Source organism: Camelus dromedarius, chromosome 6 (genome assembly GCF_036321535.1).
Source record: "Camelus dromedarius isolate mCamDro1 chromosome 6, mCamDro1.pat, whole genome shotgun sequence".
NCBI classification, from domain to species: domain Eukaryota; kingdom Metazoa; phylum Chordata; class Mammalia; order Artiodactyla; family Camelidae; genus Camelus; species Camelus dromedarius.
Genome location: NC_087441.1, coordinates 75,330,211 through 75,348,912, shown reverse-complemented (window position 1 = coordinate 75,348,912; position 18,702 = coordinate 75,330,211). Strand labels below are relative to the sequence as shown.

General features: G+C 40.8%; 1 protein-coding gene across 5 annotated transcripts in view; it reads right to left on the bottom strand.

The window, feature by feature from the left end:
- SMAP1 (small ArfGAP 1) overlaps positions 1–18,702 on the bottom strand; it is a 128,671-nt gene that overhangs the window by 72,106 nt on the left and 37,863 nt on the right. For all 5 annotated transcript variants that reach the window (XM_031455926.2, XM_064486957.1, XM_031455925.2 and 2 more), the window contains exon 2: positions 8,669–8,802. In XM_031455926.2, coding sequence (XP_031311786.2) covers positions 8,669–8,802 — 134 coding nt within the window. The remainder of the gene's footprint in view (positions 1–8,668; positions 8,803–18,702) is intronic.

Sequence of the window (18,702 nt, the reverse complement as noted above, 5' to 3'; positions counted from 1 at the left end):
TATTTTTAAAAGTTTAACCTTAAAAACGATTAACAATAGCAAAAGAAAGAGCACAATCTTGCACAATCAAATTCAAAATAAATGTAGCTTCTTCCCAAATGGCCTGTAAAAAGATGCAAACCTCCTACTAAGCCACACAGAGTCAGCGTTATAGACAGTACCACGTTTCTCTCTTCGCTTCCCTCTGCACATGCAGGTAGAACATAAACTCGACTCTCTGCTTCTTTGAGGACACATTTCATGGCCTGGGCAAGGAGTCAGGGTAAGAGGGATCCCAACCAACTTAAAAAGGTAAGTCTGTACACAAGGCTATAATTAGAGAAATGTCATCAGCTTGATGGATTTATAATGAGCATTCCTTCCACAAAATAAGGAAAGCCATTTGATCTGGGGTTTCTTAAAGAGGAGGGTACCAAGAATTGCGAACTGAAAGTTTATTATATGTATGGTTGTGTAAGTCACTAAGGAAATTTATCTAAGGGTCAAAACTTTTAGAGGTTAAACAATGTTCTAACACTTACAGGTCAAGTGCAGTTAAATCATATAGTGCTCCAAATTAGCTTTTTTACTGGGAATTTTATTCATTTAAATATTGCTTGTCACAGGACTTCTATAACAGCAATGACAGTTTTTGCAGCTTCCAGAAGCTCCTCACACAAAAAGTAGTACTAGATTCAAAAAACCACAACCCGTGCCCAATATTCACAAAGAAATCTGGTGATGGAGTACCCCCACAAACCCCAGGATGCCATCAGGTGGGAAGCACGTAACGGCACTAGGCCATGTGATGCCTGCAGCTCACAAGGCATCAGTGGATCTGAGAACAGAACCTGAGATGGTGAAGACATACACACTGGAGACTGCTGTGAACCAACGTGAAGAAAGCACACGAGGCGGGAAGGACTTTTACCCAATCCAACAGCAAGTCAGTGCAAGGAGCTGGGACTGGAGAGGAAGCAGTCTAGTTCTAGCTCAAGTTCCCCATAACTCTCACTAGGTAACCAGCACGTGTGCCTTCCAGGACAGGGCCCCACACTGAGTAGAAACTCCTGGGAAACAATTTAACATTGAGCACAACAGGAAGAATGGAGGTAAAGGAAGAGAAGGTCCAGATAAAAGTGGGAGAAGGGAACAGAGTAAGAAAATCTCAGAAAACAAGTGGCCTTAATGTTTAAACATCACATGAAAACAACTGAAGGGGGATCTGTGAGGTTGGAAAAGCTATCGTGAACATCAATTCCTTTTAAAGCTAATGAAAACCTAACGTCACATAACACAACCAAGGCGAAATCTCATACACAGTTATCAGAAGAGAATCAGAAGCGGAGTAACACCTCTGACAACGCAACCACCCAAGAACAGGTGTGCCGAGAACGAGCCACAAGACACAGAGGCAAGATAGGAAAACGTGTAAAACGAATTCAAGGGCATGTGACGTCATGAAAGAACAACTAAATCAGAATCAGGAATATTCAGGATTAGAATGAAAACTCAGGGAAGAATTAGAAATAAAAGGAAAAAGATTTCAGAAATGAGTATGAAATTAAACAGAACATGAGCACAAATAAACCCAGCAAGTAACGGTCTAAGAAAACTGGAGAGGCAAAAGAAGAAAAAAGTTTTAATGAGGAAAAAAAAAAGCCATGAAAAGAGAAAATGACAACTATTAGAGCCAGGCAATGAAGACCCAACAACCAGGTGAGACAGTCACTGAAAAAGGAAACTCAAACAAGGAAACAGGATACCAAGAAACGAATTTCTAAAAAGTCACTGAAGTAAAAAACCTGAAACTACATATTGAAAAAGGCATTTCCTGTCTAAAAGAAACCTCTTTATGTTTCAAGACAGAGACAGGTCAGACATAAAAGCATGAAAGAACGTGGGTCATGCAAACATTAAGCAAGAGGAACTGCAGAGGCTCCGGGCGAACACACAACGACCACGACACATTCACATCCCCACCGGGAAACACAGAGACAAGGAGCCAGCTGTGTTGTTTTAAATTTTCCAGTAGCCTCATTAAAAAGAAAACAGGTAAAACTAATTTTAGTAATGTTTTATTTAATGCGTCTTTCTCCTCTGCAGGACTTCCAGGGAAACATAATAACTTATCTCACCTGCACTGAAGGACTTAAAATGGTGTCACAATGCCATTTTTTTTTTGCAAGGAACTGATAACGTAATTAATTACTCCCCAGTAGCAAAGACCAGACCCGGGAGAAAGGATCAGTGCGATACGTCCTTGGATCCTGTTCCAGGTAAAACAAACCTGCACGGCTACAGGATTCAGGTAAAATTTAAGTTTCAACTGCCTAACAAGATTCTAGTTCCAGGTTTCCAGTTTTTAAAGATAGGGAAGTAGCTCACAGGAAGGCTGTACTTTCATCAACCGCAAGTCATTTTATTTCACAAAATTAATTTGCTTTTAAAAAATAAAATGTATCATAACTTTATCCAAAATATACTCCATCAGAAAGCGAAAGAAGAGGAAACTTCTTCAGTGCACGTGGCCACTTTCATCCCCCACATTTTAAATCCTTAACTTCCCAGCGCCACCACTGAAGAGGAACACCGTGTGAGCAGCCGTACAGAAGCACCTGTGATGTTAGTTGCTATTTCAGCTACAGAGAAGTAGCTGAAGTATTCCATCAACTCTCCTTTGCCTGTCCTCTCTGATTTGGCCCAATTAGGAGCACAAACTGAGGTGACAGAAGACAGCAGAGCTTACTGATGATCAGCAAAAACCCATGATTTTAGCTCCCTTAGGAAAACATCTTTTTCTAAGAAAGATCAAAAGTTTAAATTAAGACAAGCAAGTCACATCTATTGCTAAATTAAACTAAAGGCTATACCAAGTTACCTTATAGTAGCTTTTTCTGGGTTGTAACAGAAATCTACATCTATTTAGTTAGTGATTTTCTCCTAATGAAAGAAAATATGAAGAGCAGGAAAGTTTGTTCAAGACATTTTTAGAATCTGTAATTGACCCGAGAATCCTGTCACGTTTTTTTTTTTTTGAATTGTCCAAGAGTTCAGGAAATTTTTATCCTGAAGGTGAGATCTGACTTTCGGAAAAAGTTGAATCACATCTCTAATTGTGACATACCACTTTTATTCTAAAGCAAACAATGAAAATGTTTTTTGAACTGCTGAGGTAACCAAAGAGGACTGAGCTTACAGTCAAAGAATCTCAAGAGTGGAAGAGACTTCAGCATCATCTAAACTACTCCCCATCTGCCATCCAACGCCTGAATCCCAGCTACACATTTCCAGGTGGTCGGTGCAGCCTCTGCACAAACCTTCCAGTGAAGGTAAACTCACTGGTCTCTACGGCAATCAATCTCAGCTTTGCACAGTGTGAACTAGTGGGAAACACTACCTTTCTGGTACCTACAGATTTTGCCTTGGAACTTCCACACACTAGCTTCACTTACACCCCCTCTGGCAGCTGTATCTGTGAAATTTTAAAAGCATATAGGAACATGGGGAGAAGGGGAGACAGAATGGTAAGCAACACAAACAACAAAAAAATTAAGAACAGACAGAATACAGAGGCACAGGAAAGAAAGCCAGTCTAGACAACCAGAAAATTACTTAAATTTTAGGTCTGTCAAGTTGCAGGTAAACAGACATCTACTGATCTTAACATTTACAAATGCTATCCATTAATTATTGTGACTGTGGCCAAAATTTCCCACACTGAAACCTGTTTCCATATGAAACAGAGGTTTCACTGATGCCACTAAAGAGCAACGGCTAATTCTGATATCCTATTTCTCATTCCACTCAAGTGAGTAATGCTGTCTCACAAAAAAAAAAAAAAAAAAATTCATGCCTGGTCTTATCCATTTGTTCCCTTAACTTCTATCATTGCATTAAAGTTGCCTTTCTTTGCTTTATTGCAAAGCAAGTGTCACAAAGCAACAAGATTTTTAATTACTTCGTGAGAGTTACTGCATACACGAATAGGAGCAGATGATGGAAAGCCACGTCGAAATTCCAATGCCATGGAATCAACCTACCTGGCTAACTCCAGCCTCACAGAACACACTTGGGAAAATCACCAAATGCTGCATGCCAAGGATACCCCAAGTTTCTCACAGAATGTTAAACCCATGCGTACCCCAGGTCCCCAATAGACAAAAAGAACTGAAACTGTGAAAGTCTACATAAGTCACTACTGGAAAGAGAAGGGAAAACCATCTGCACAGAAAAATAACAGCTGAATCCATGCGAGGAACTGCGTTTCCCTGTGGAGAAAGAGAAAAGATCAAACGGGCTAAAGACAAAGCTGCGGAAAGTCTCCAGTCGGAGGGAAAAGCAGAAGAAACAGTAAGAAATACAGCGACTAAATAATGAGACAAAATGGAAGAGGGGGGACAGTCACTTGAGCCTCTCTTACAAAGAACAAGCTTCGGAAGACAGTGACTAGCGTCAGGGAGGCGGGGAGGCGGCAGGGGCGGAGGGGCGGGCGGGGGGCGGCCTCCCCAACCCAGCGGGACAGCGGGAGTCACCCTGAGCCGGGCGGGCACAAGTGAGGGAAAGAAATCAAACGGCAGGTGGAGACCTTGCTCAGGGAACTCAACTGCTAAAGGATGAGCTAGGCCCTAGGAGGCGGGCGCTGGCACACTGCGTCCTGAATAAACGCTCTCTGGCCGGACAGGCCAAGCAGTGGGTAAGGAGCGCGGCGGAGTCGGGAGCCTGCGGCGGGGCCGGAGGCCGTGGGAGCGGTTCATGGGAGAGGGGGTGAGGCAACATGTCTCACAGAAGAAGGAGTTTAAAGATGCCTCCACATGAATATACTTTTTATTTTTTTAATTAGGTGGAAAAGCAGGAAGGAAGGCTAAGAATGAAAATAAAGGCAGAGACACAAGCAAGGCCCAAGAGCAAGAGAAGAAGCTGGAAGTCAAAGCAGAAACAGGCAGAGGACGGGCAGTCGGTCGTGAAACGAGAGGGAAAAAAAGCTTCTGCTCTTTTGTTATAACAGTAAACAAAGACGCGAGGCCATCTGGGTTTAAAGGCCTTTCCTTCAAGTCCAAAGTGTAGTCAAAACTTACGTAAAAACAGCAAAGATATAAAGGGATGGAAGAAAAATGCCGACAAAATACTGAAGACAAGCTCACTATGCCTACAGAGACTGGGCAATCTCACACGCAAAGTATCCCAGGGTGTGTTTTATACATCAATGAATTTTAGTTGTATGGCCTTGGTGTTCCCCAAAATACTAAGTACCACACCAATAAATGACACAGTAGTAAAGAGTCTGCAAGGGAAGATTACTGAAGATTTATAAATAAGTAGTTATCAAGATAAATACCAAATATATTTTATTTCCATGCAAACAAAATAAAAATAAGTCTTGGTAAATAAATTATTTTCTTTTAAAAGTAAGCAGACAGCACAGTGGTTGCCTCCAGTAGACATGACTAGAAATCAGCACAAGGAAGCTTTTAGAGTGATGGAAATGCTCTGTGTATCTTTATGAGTGTTGGTGGCAGTACAGTCAGCCCTCCGCACCCGGAGGCCCGTTTCCACGGACCCCACCATGTCAGGTAAAGGACCTAAGCATCCACGGATTTTGGTATCTGCGGGGGTCCTGGAATCAGTCCTCCATGGACACAGATGGACAACTGTACGGACACTGGCCACGGTACATAAAACTCACTTGCATCTGTACATTATTCACTCTGTAATTATATCACTTTTCAAGTTAAAAAGAAAAACAATGCCAAAGTATAAACAGAGTTGGAGTACAAGGAACACACCTAACATTACAGAAAACAGGAAATACTTCACTCTGAATAAGAGGCCATCTCAAGAGACAATGATGTGATCACCTACCTACTCATTTCAGAATACCTTACCAGCCAGTTTTACCAAAATGAAGTAATTACTTCTTGCAAATATTCTCAGAAAGAAATTCATTTATACTCTGTAATACCACACAATGGATCTATTTATTTCCCCAGTAGTACATTTAGCAACCCATTCCTCACAGCAGGTTTACTAGGAAGCTAAATCCTGAAGATCAGAAAGATATTCAGAGCGGCAACACGGAGGGCTTGATGTATTGAACGGACTAATCCTCCCAGTACCTGACAAGCCCACGTTACTGAGTGTTTAAAACGTGCCGGTCTGAAACTAACACAATACTGTAAATCAATGATACTTTATTAAAAGAAAAATGTGCTCATACTGTTGTCAATGCCTGCCCAATACTAACGTCTGTGCTCCTCCCAGCACCCTGTAAGAGAGGTGCTCCTACCATTCCCAGCTCACAGGTGAAGAAACTGAGGCAGCCTGGGCGCAGGCGTCCTGTCGGCATCAGCTGGGTCGTTATAACGGCCACTCTGACTCCAGACACAACTGTCTTCATCACTGGACCTACTGCCTCTCTGGAACCATGTCTTTACATTTTCTCGGCTGAGATAAAGGTTGTCTCGACAGTGCGGAGCCCTGGGGTCTCACCCATTCCTTACTCACTTACCGCCCGGCAGTCCAAGATTGCGTCTTAAAGAACAGCTCTGGCTTTGCTTGTAAGTACTTACGAGGCCCCCATGAGAATACCAGATGGCTTAGGCTTCTCTGCTTTTTTTTTTCTTTAGAGTGAAACTTCACTGTCTACTCAATCGCAGTTTTGAGGGAATGCGTCCTAACCTCATTCTCCTCATGGCACACCTGGAGAGAAGACCCGTGGGGACAGGGCCACACAGGGCATTCCCTGGTGAGAAGTACCAACTGAAAGTCTTGCATTAAAAAATAACAACTCTGAATTAAAGAAGCTGACAGTTGGAACCACACAAAAAGTATTCAAATACAATTTCAAAGACTGTATATTACTTAATAATTGTTTTCAAAGCCCTTGCCTTTTTAATAATACAGTGTTCTTGCTGTGTACCTGTAACTTACCCCAAAGAAAACCAGTAAACTACAGCCCTCTGAGTGGGAAGTTCTGCTCTAAACTATTAGAAAAGAACAGCTGTCCACCTCAAGTAACCTGCTACTCAACCCCCTTCAACAGCCTAGTTGAGAAAAATAGTATTTCTGGAGAGTTTAATTGTCCAGGGATTTCACATTTTGTCCTTAGTTTGAAATGAACCATTAAAAAGGCAATACACTTTGTCCTGAATGCTTTGTACTTCCATACCCTTTACAAACACCGTGTTACATTTTCAAGCCACACTTCACATTGGCTGGAAGACAACATAAGAAATATCATGAAATTGGTCACCACAGTTACCACAGAGATGTTATTAAGAACGCCGCCCTATATAAAATGTTCAAAAATATACACCTGCCTTGATGTAACAAGTAAATTTTTTCCTCAAGGATCTCAAGAATACATAAAGTTTCACATTTCCTTTTACACTCTAACCAGTAGAAAGCTCAAAAATTAATTTAAGACTAAATTAAATAAATTATGTCTGACTTTATAGCCTGAAGATCTCAATTCTATTTTCTTGAGTATTTTTGAGGTTTAACTTTTTTAATATTTAAATCTTTGCTACATCTAAAATTTATGTTGGCATAAATGTCTTCAGTATAGAAGTTCTACTTTCTTTAATCAAGTCAATGTCTCTTTTTTAATGACCATTCCCCTCCAGCATTCTATTCTATTCTGTCCACCCTTACCTCATTCCATCCATGCCAATGTTTGTTATTTGTGTTCTTTTACATTTGTGAGGTATGTATGTGTATCACTGAAGTTCAACTACATACATCTGTGTATTTACACTTCATGCTGACTAAAGTAATTTGAAAAGAGCATAAGACAAAGTAGTGTAATTTCACTGTGAATCATAAAATATAACCGAAGAGTTTTGTAGAATCTGTATCATTCCTTAATTGCTCGGTGGATTTCCCTAGAGAAGCCATCTAGTCCTGGAGCTTTTTGTTGTTACTGGAAGGTTTTCAATTACAGAATCTATTTCTTTAGTAGATACTGAGCTATTCAGGTTATCTTTTCTTTCTGGAAAGATCTCATTTGTGTCTCTTGAGGAAATGGTAAACTTATTAGCATAAAGGTGTTCATAATATTCCCTTATTCCTATTATCTGTAGTCACTTCTCTCATTCCTGATACTGGTCATTTGGGTTTTCTCTTTCTCTTAATCAGTTGGGCTTTTTTTACATTAGCAATTAACCTTAGGGACTAAAAAGTATGATTTTGAGAATTTAAGACTGTTACGATGGAAAAATGGCAACCCTTAAAATGACAAATTTACCTCTAACAAAGCTGAACCACTCGAAACAAGCCCCGATCAGCCACGAGAACGTTTGCTGTGAGGCCCCAAATGAGAACCAAGAACAGCTCCCAGGCGGGAGGCGTCTGTTCTCTACCTTGACCCGGGCGCCCTCTGCTGACAGCACAGCAAAACAGACCGCGGAACTAGACTGGCAAAGTTCGTCCGCACACGGGAAATGAATTCATTTTTCAAATAATTCAAAATCAACATTTTAGATAAGAATAGATTAAATACTGACTCTAATACAGAACCAAGGAGAAATAAGCATCTGTGAATCGACGACTGAAATAACACAAATTTTATATACAGCACGTGCCATGTTTCAATATACTACTTTCCAATGTTAATCCTTAGGTACAAGGATTCGAGGTTTTAAACTCATTTTAAATATTCTTAATAATTTCTTGGTGGGGAAGTGTTTACCTGGATCTGTTCTGGTGTCCATTGGTCTAGGTTGACGGACTTGACCCTGGATATGTGAACCCCAAGATTTCTATGGATTCCAGCACATCTGATGCAAATAAACACACCAATATTCCAGGAAGCCCATCGAGGACCTAATTAAGGAGAAGTAAAGAAAACCAAATATTAAAAACTAAAACAAATACTGTAACAGCACATAAGCAGCATTCTGGTTCTTTATACAATTATCAGAGGGTTATAGAATTTCCACTCAAACTGTCAAACAGCACAGTGGCAGCTGGCTAAGACGTGTGTTTTGGTTGTGCTGAAAGGTTATAAATCAACCTTCAGGAACCTTAATGAGTTTACTAATTTTGCTTTCCTAGGAGCTTCTTCCCCCCAAATCTGTCTAATTTAAAACAAATTTATGTCAAGTTTTTTCACTCAGCATATTTGAACCAGAAGTGGTAATATCCCACAGGAAAAAGTAAGTTTTTTTATCAAATGTGTAAGGTATCGCTTTTATCAAATGTGTAAGATTGCTAACAAATAAAAATCAAAGAGATTTTTTAAAATGAAGCACAGAAACTAGTGAGAAACAGACAACAAATCTGGTAGAAAATGGACAAAATGACGAACAGACAATTCACAGAAGAAATGTATGGCCAATAAACACACAAAAAACGTGCACACCCTCACTGGCAATTAGGGGCAAATGCCCTGTAAAACTACAGCAACCTTCACTTTGCATTCAACACACTGGGAAAAAATTTGAATGGATTAATACTAAGTATAGGATGAGAAACAAGGACAGCCTCAAGAAGCCCCGTATCAACACTCATCTCAAATATAAGTCTCAAATATAACCCTGAGACGAGGAAAAGCTACAGATGAACTGAAGTGTGCTATAAAACGTTAGTTCTTTGGGTCACGGTCAAAAACTCCTGAAAGACACTACAGAGAAACTCACCATTTCTAAGTGCACATCTAACAAGCCTCAGCCCCACTACTCTTCATACCTTTGAATGCACCACCTCTGATACCTTTAAGTTTCCTTATGATTATCTTCATATACTGCCTGTCTCGTTACAGTAAAAATGCAAAAATAAAACATCTGCAAGTTATGTCAAATACTCAGAAGCTTACACATAACTGATTTCTAGAAATCGCCTAATTATGAAAAAATATGTATAGTAAGAGATATCAATGAAAACCAAGCTTTTTGAAAAATGGAGGCTTCTGTTTGGGTACATACTTTTTTATCTAAAGGTAAGAGTTAATCTACAAAATAACACTGAAACCAGTAATTACAATGTAGTGAGCCTGAACACATCCCCCCAAATCCCTTAGGAGGTAGGTTATACAGTTACAATTTATGCCAAAATATCCTTTTAAATTTGAGAAATGACACCTATAAATTGACAGCCATCTGGGACGCACTCTATTTAAACATGGGATCGTTAACAGTGTCATAGTGAATTTGGGCCAAAGCCCTATACCATGCATGTACTCTGCCACCTGTGGGCTGCAGAAATGACACTGGACTAGTTCCCAACTGAGCAGCGAGGTTCTCACCTGCTACAGTGGAGTCAGAACGGCTGCCCTCAATACTCAGGTGAGACTTGCATGGAGAAGAATTTGAAAGTTTTAAAGCACTACTTAAGTGCAAGTTATTGTCATGTTCAGAAATTTTGAAAATCAAAATGCAATACTTTTCTTTCTCTAGAGACGTTCCTACACTGGTCTGTAAAACAACTGTATCTTAACTTTCCTCAAAAGTAACTCCCAAAAGGACAGTGGGTCTAGAGCACGATGAGAAAACAAAAAGACTTTCAATGCACTCCAGGTGTGGCTTCATTTTTGTTCTTGAAATAGAATGAGTCCCCTCTAGACCCTCAGCCAAATAGAAATGGAGACTTCTCTACAGCATAATTTTCCTGATGCAGCAAAGACTATGACTGACTGAATAATTAGGAGGCACCATTTGCAGAACGGGAGAGGGATTGTCCACACAGGTAGGTACAAGCTGCAGCACGCAACTCAGTGGTGCATTTTTATAATAATCAACGATCATAAAGGGATTAAAATATATAAAAGCATTGTATAAGAATAATGCTAGCAGCAATAGGAAAAAAAAGGCCATGTTACTATTGAGCAAAAGCTAGATATAATTGTTAACTGATGTTTAGGTCTTACCAATTTAAGGCTATAAAAAACTATTTTATTGATTCCTGCAAGGAAAAAGAAAAAAGAAAACTGCTATCACTTACAGGGAAACTTCAGCCCCAACTACCTTTTACCAACTAAAATAATAATGTAATTTTGTCAATGCATCTTTCTTTGCAACATAGCTGTTGTAATTGAACAATACAGTTAGGAACTCCCAAAAATAGACTTTCAAAAGCCCAACCAAAATGCCAAATGGGTTATCCATTCTATAAAGTAGCACTGTAAGTTGACCTAACATTGCCTTGACAAAATTGTAGTTGTTAAACATGGTAGTCATCCAATTTTCAGTGGGAGAGCCTCATTTTCATTCACCAAACTATTCAGAGTACTCACCGATTCTGTGCCAAGCAAATGCTTTAAAACACCATGGTTACAATGATAAAAAGCTAAATTCCCAGATTCAGTAGGCCAAGTCAAGTATAAATAGATATAGCCATTTAAAAAACAATTTGGGGAAATCTAGTAAAGTTCTAGATGATAAATCTTTTCACCTGACAACCCATACACACACGTAGGTTTATTAATTTATACATGTACTACAGCATATTGATGTATACACACACACACACACACACACACACACACACACACATACAACAAACTCCACAGCAGAATTTTAAACAGCAGGTTAGAACTCATTAATTCAACCTCAACAAGTATTTATTTTTACAGGGAAAAAAGATATCAATGCATCACACAAAGGATAAATATTTTATTAAACTTTTTCTAAAAAATCAGCAACATACATATATGTATACAGACACACATACACACAAAAATCAAGTCATGCTATAAAATGTTTCTCTGGATCACAGTCCACTAAGGCTGAAAAACACTACAAAGACACTCACACATATATACAAGAAGCGGTGTGACTAGAATATTTACAGCAGCGTGCTTTCTAAAAAGACCGGAAACAACTTAAATGTTCACAGTATGATTATCTCACCAGACATTGAAATATTACACACCAGTGAAAATGAATAAACTGCATGTGTCAACATGGATGAACACTAAATACAGTCATCAATGTCAGCACAATGTGATATAGGTAAGAGGCAAGGGGTACCCTAACTGCAGAGACCAAGTCTGCTGGAAGGCACACACGTCTCAGAGGAGGCAAAGCTTGAGCGGAAGTCCCAAGGCTGACAAGTAGGCAACCAGCATAGAATAGGCCAAGACACACTGCTGGCAAAGGCTCAATGAGGTGAGCGATGGTGGGGGCTCTGGTATGGCTGAAGGGCAGAGCATGAGAGAAACTGGGAGATTTTCAGGGAGGACAGACGAGGCCATGTAATGAAAAGCGTCACTCACTGGCTAGGACCCTGGCCCCACAGAAAAGGCGATACTGCCTCTTCCAAGTTCATCACTGCACTCCCACGCACACATGCCTTGCTTCTTCTGCTCCAGATGCTCCATCCAGGCCTTGGGGTGCCCAGCTGACTCTGCCCCGTGGGCCTCAGGGCACATGCTGCCTACCCAGAGAGGGCATTGGGACCTCTCTGGCTAGACCTCCCTCCCCATCCCACCCCCACCCCCGCTATTCTCCATCCTTTGTAACTCTTACAACAATCTGCTCTGACATCTACATAAAAATCCAAGGTAAACAAACACAAGAAGATAAACAGCTGGAGGGTTTAATTATTTTAGCAACTAAGTCTCAAACTAAATAAAGTTAAAGAAATGCACAGTCAGCTCCAGATCGGCGCCTCTCAAACTCTGATGTGCGAGCACCTCCCTGGGGACACTGTGAAATGCGGATTCTAATTGGGTAGCCCCAGACGGTGCCTGAGACTCCGCCATCCCAACCAGCAACCCTGGCTGCCCATGCTGCTTTCCACAGACCACACTTAAGAGCAGCAAGATTCTCGATCATTCTCTGTACAAAAGGTCTCAGAGAGAAAACAGTCCTTGCTGCAGAGAGCATCCATCTTCATTTGCCTATGTGGGTTACATCCTTTTCCTCTTCTCCTTTTATGCTTCCGTTGTCTCAAATTATTCCTTTTTGTGTTGTGATTTTTTTGCCAAATCGAAGTTCCTATAGTTGGTTTTGGGGGTTTTGTTTTGTTTTTTTAATGCTTTCTTTCCTTTTAACCTTTATGATATAAGTGCTTAACAACCTATTCTGACAGAGTTGTAATTTTCTGATTCTATTTATCACTTTACTCAAAGTTTTGTGTGCTTTTGCCCTTTCATTAAAGAGCTCCTTCCAACACTTCTTGTAAGGCAGGTCTACTGGTGATGACCTTCCTCAGCTTTGTCTAAGAAAGCCTTTATTTCTCCTTCGGATCTGAAGGGTAATTTGGCTGGATAGCATATTCTTGGCTGACAGTTTTATTTTTCAGCATTTTGAGAATGTCATTCCACTCCCTCCTGGCCTCTGGAGTCTCTGCTGAGAAATCTACTAATAGTCTAATTGGGGTTCCTTTGTAGGTTACCATCCATTTTTTTCTTGGCTGCCTTTAAAATTCTTTGTCGTTGACTTTTCAGTTTTAAAATAATGTGTCCTAGAGAAGGTCTTTCTGCGATGTGGTAACTAGATGTTCTCTTCACTTCATGGACTTGTACAATTCTGTTCCTTTTCAGGTCTGGGAAGTTCTCAGCTACTGTTTCTTTAAATAAACTCTATGCTCTCCTCTTTCTTCTCCTTTTGGGAAACCTATTTTCGTAACGTTGCCCTTCTGAAAAGAGTTGGATAATTCTTGTGAAATCTGTTCATTTTTAAGAACTTAGTTCTCTTTTCTCTTTTACCTGTATCATTTCTATTTTGCTATCTTTGAGTTCACAAATTCTCTCTTTCATACAGTCTGCTCTATTTGCAGCGCCTTCAAATGCATTCTTCATCTCCTTTACTGAGTCCTTCAGCTCCAGAATTTGGTTCCTTTTCAGAGTCTCACGCTCCTCCGTAAGGTATTCCTTCCCCTCACTAATTTTATCCCTGAGCTCACGGAAGCACCTTTCTGGGTTTTCTCCGGCCCGCCGAGTTCCTCCACGACAGCGCCCATGCATTCTCTATCAGTCAGAGGCTGCACGAGTTCGTGACTTTAAGTGTGGTTTCTGGAGACTGTCATTTTCTCCCGACAACGACGAGCCCTGTTACCGAGGTTCCTCTCGGAACTGTCAGTGCATCTGAAGGAGTGAACACCTGCTTCCAGCAGGTGGCGCCGCAGCACCAGTTCCCGGTTCCCGAGGGTCCGCACTTCCCACCCCACCGCCTAGTGCCCTCGCCGCTGCGCTCACTACTCCAGGGTCGCTGCTGTCACTGGGTGACCACCTGGGACCCGGGAGAGCGGCGCCTCCTCTGGTTCGGGGTCTCCTGGGCGGCCAGCTCTGCTGCCTTGGGGAGGAGAGGGGAGCTAGGGGAGCCAGGGTCGCGGACACCGCCTTCCCTGCTGTACCCGGTCCTCCATCCGGCTGGGAGTCCAGGGCCGTCAGGTGTACAGATGGGTGGGGCTCTTGCGCGTCCTGGGGTGCTGGGCAGAGGAACCCACGTTGAGTTACGGAGTTTCACTGCTGGTGGGTGGAGGGGGAGAAGCACAGGGAGGTCTCACGCTGCCATGATGCTGACATCACCCCCCGCCCCGTTCTAGATTATACTGACAAAGCCTTCAAGTATTCAGCATACTTTATTCTTATTGAGTATGTGACTTAAACTGAAAATTGATTTCAACAAACTAAGAATTAAATCAGCTGAGGGAAAAAAAAGTCCACGTTTATCTAGAATTCAAACATGGGTAATTTTAAGTATCACCATCTCATTAAACACAACACAAATAAGCTAATATCAACAAAGTAATACTAGTCAGCTCATAATCACAACCACACTAAAGCAAAGCTCTAGGAACAGAAGGTATTATCTGGTCTCACTAATGTCACCACCTTGACTCATCCATCATTGGTGAACACTTAGGGAACACTAACAATCTAAACACGCTCTGTTACAAGACTGATAAATGTAGCCACAATAAGAATGGAAATGAACACGTGTGAGAACCACCAGCAAGAACTGACAAGCCGTACTGACTGGGAGACGCAGGGACAATGGAGAAGGGAGGACCAAAGATGTCTGTGAGTTCTGCTTTAAATCTGGGATTGAAAGCATCAAAGCCCTTGTACAGTCAGAAAGCTCTGCAGAAAATCTGTTGAGTGCTTTAAATAACAGTGACACACTGAGATGAAAATGTCCAGCAAGCAGTTAGGAATACAAGACTAAAGTTCAAACTGGAGACATATATGAGGATCTTCTTCAAGATGACAGTTGCGGCCTCAAGAACAAAAAGCAAAAAAAGACAGACTTGAGTCTCACAGAGAAAATGAAAAGCAGTGCAAAATAAGAGAAGGCCAGAGTTTTAAAGAAAAGATGGTCAACAGTGTCAAAAATTTCAGAGAAGTCAAGAAGAACGAAGCTAGGACAGCACATCTGGACACACGGGTAACTCACAGAGGTCAGGCAGAGAAGAGGGAGGGAGGGAATTCAATCACTCTGAAGTCCATCACCAGGTTAGGGGGAGGAAGGGGAGGAGAGAGGGGCTTTACCCATTCTGAATTCTATTACCCAGTTAAACTTGCACCATTTCAGTCTCCAAATCCAAACCTTTAACACATCTATAATCTTGATCCTTCTTAAGTCAACTTCATTTTGGACTACTCCAGTGGACACACTCGGGGAGACAATCGGTTACTAAGAAGTCAGAACAAGGCTCATTGCTTTCCCTTGAATACAACTCAGTTGTCCAGTCTTGAAACTTTCCTGAACACTGTTTCCCTTGCCTAGAATGTTCAGCCCGTGATACACAAGTCCTGCCTCATCTTTAAGGCCTAACTCGAGTCCCGTACCTCCATAAAGCCTTTCCATAGGACTTCATGCCTTCGTTCTCCTTTGCTTTACAGGAGCTGTCTGCAGCCCACAACAGCTTGTCTCACAGAATATGCCACAACAGGGACCTGCTATTTTTCGATCTAATAGTCATGTCTACAAAGGTAAATGGTAAAGCTTCCACCGGGAAGGCCCTATATGGCCCACGTCACCCACAGTAAGGGAACAGGTCTAGATAAGGGAACAGGCAACAAAAGAAAAAAATCAGCTAAGTCTGATGACTTAGTCAAACACACAGGTTCTTTGATACCTGAAGCAATCTATCTATTCATTTAAAAATAGAAACAAAAAAGTGTGACAATAAATATATGTATGTTCATGTATAACTGAAAACTTGTGCTCTACTCTAGAATTTGACCAAACATTGTAAAATGACTATAACTCAATAAAAAAGTTTTTTAAAAAAAATTAGTCTATAAAAAAAAATAGAAACAAAAGCAAAAAACATCAGGCAGAAACTGTTCTTTCTAATACGCATTTGCCATCCTTCCTTTCAATAAGAAAAGCCCCAAAGTTTTAGCTAGAAATGTGGCTACTCGGATAGAAACTACATTTCTCAGCCTCCCCTGCAGCGAAGCGTGGCCACGTGACCAATTCTAACCAATGGAAGGTGAGCTAAAATTACGTGTTCTGCCATTAACCATACCGAGCATGCATTTCCCTGGCCTCTTTCCCTCCCCATGAGCTGAGAAGATGAGAAGACATGAACGTGCTACCTTGGATCTGAAAGCCTCATGTTGAAGAGGGCAGAGCTACTCTATCCACAGTGGATGGTTCATCTGCAGACTACTGAGAAGGAGAAATAAACTTCCATCCTGCTTAAGCCACAGTACTTCCAGGTCTTTTTGTTACAGTAGCTAAACCTATAATCTACCTAATCCAATATGCATCATATCTGCATGTTGGCGGCAGTAATTAGAACATACCGGAGATTTATCCCTTATTTCAGGGCTAAAATTTTAAAAGACGTATTTAAGAATAATAAAGCACATTTTCATCAAACCTTAGTTTTCCAGATTCAATTTAAATCACCAAGTATGTATTATGTGTCTGTTTTCACCAAGGTATTAGATGAAAAAGACAAAACACAGGTCCTACCCTCAGGGAGCCTGCAATCCAGGAGGTCATTCAGTGGTTACAGTGTAAGTGCAAATGATGGGGGAACACACAAGAGAATGCAGGCCAGCGATATCAGAACAGGCTTTGCAGAGACGGCAGCACCTGAGGTGATTCTGAAGTGGAAGTCCAATTACAGCAGGTTGGGTCTGAACAAGGTGTAAGTGAACAGTAGGGCCCCTCCCACCTTGAAGAGTTTCAGCTATGCTGTAATGCTGGAGCCAAGAAATACAATACTGCAGCACCTGAGTACTGCTACGTTTCTTTTATTTAAATACTGACTTGACTTTTTTAAAGTTTTGATATATATACACATAAATTTGTAAAGTAACTACTAACTTTCAGATAAAGACACAGAAACTCCAAAGAAAGTAGAAAAAATGAGGTTTAGTGAATGATAAATTATAAATCTAAATAATGTAAAAATGTACTATATAACTAAAAAAGAACAGGAATTTTACCAAGAACTCATTAAACTTGCCTTGCAGACTTCATACCATTTGATGAAATTGTATGCTATTCTGAGAAGAAACTTCTTTTAAGTTTCTGATTACTATGACAGACTAGCAAACAGAACAACTTCTTTCAATTTTTTACAAATAGAAAATAACATACAATGAGGAACAGAGAAAATAATCACTAAGTGCTAACAGTAATTTCCTTTTAAGATTTAAAGCCTTCTCCAATTCCCCAACACTTTCTAAATAACATTTATCACAGTGATTTACAGTTCATTGTTTAAGCTATCTTTTCTGTGACACAGTGATCTCTTTGAGCAAAGGGACTTCATTTCATTGATCTCTGCGTGCTCTGCACCCAATACAACATCCGATATAAAAATGCAGGCAGTCTCCAGCTTACAAATGATAACTAGGCCCCTGAGTCACTGCTGCCAAAACGAGCAGGAAAGTACTTTTAGAGGGAACTAGCATCTTAATGAATCCGCAAGTATTTCCAGAAACACTGTCTAATTTAATCCTAACAAACACACGAAGTGGGTAATATTACTACACTGTTTCAAGACTAAGAAAATTAGGTTCAAAAACAAGGGAAAACTCTCTCCTCTTTCTAGCGAGGTAAGAGGATGCCACGGCCAGGTCCCAAAATGCAACTGTGAATACCCTGCATCTCCTACTGTGGTAATTCCATCCTTCCAAACAAAAGTCCCATGCATGGGCTGACTGTGTTTACTCTACAATGTCAATTTTTTGAAATGCCAAGTCACTTTCTACTGAAGCTAATAACAGATTTAAAGATGCAAATAACCTGTTCATCTTTCTAGAAGTACCATTTCTTCGCACATTATTATAAGTTCACTTTATCTCTTTCCTGATGATACACCAGAATAGAGGCAGTAAGAACTGGATTTGGTTTGGTTTGATTCGTTGAAGAAGGAAATTGCAAAGGATAGAGAATTCTGATCCAGGGGGAACAGAGAAGAGGGGGAGGGCAAAATCACCTGGGATGTAAAAGGTGACTCACAAGGCAGTACCACAGGAGCAGATTCCTAGGGAAAGGGAGACACACCGAACAGTAAAAGGATCCTAAAGAGAAACCACCTACACCAACACATGTCCATGACCAAGCATGTAACAAGGAAGGAGCCCCTTCCCTTCCGCTAACACAGGCCCTTTGTTCCTCACCCCAGAGCACTGACCAGCTTTTCACTGCTCACAGTCAGCAGAGGTTAGGGGCCAGTCTCCTCGGGGACGACCAAGATAGAAATGTCCTAAAACTTGATAGTGGTGATAACTGCAAAACTCTGTAAATATACTAAAAATCACTGAATTATACATTTAAAATAAGTGAATTTTATAGCATGTAAATTATATCT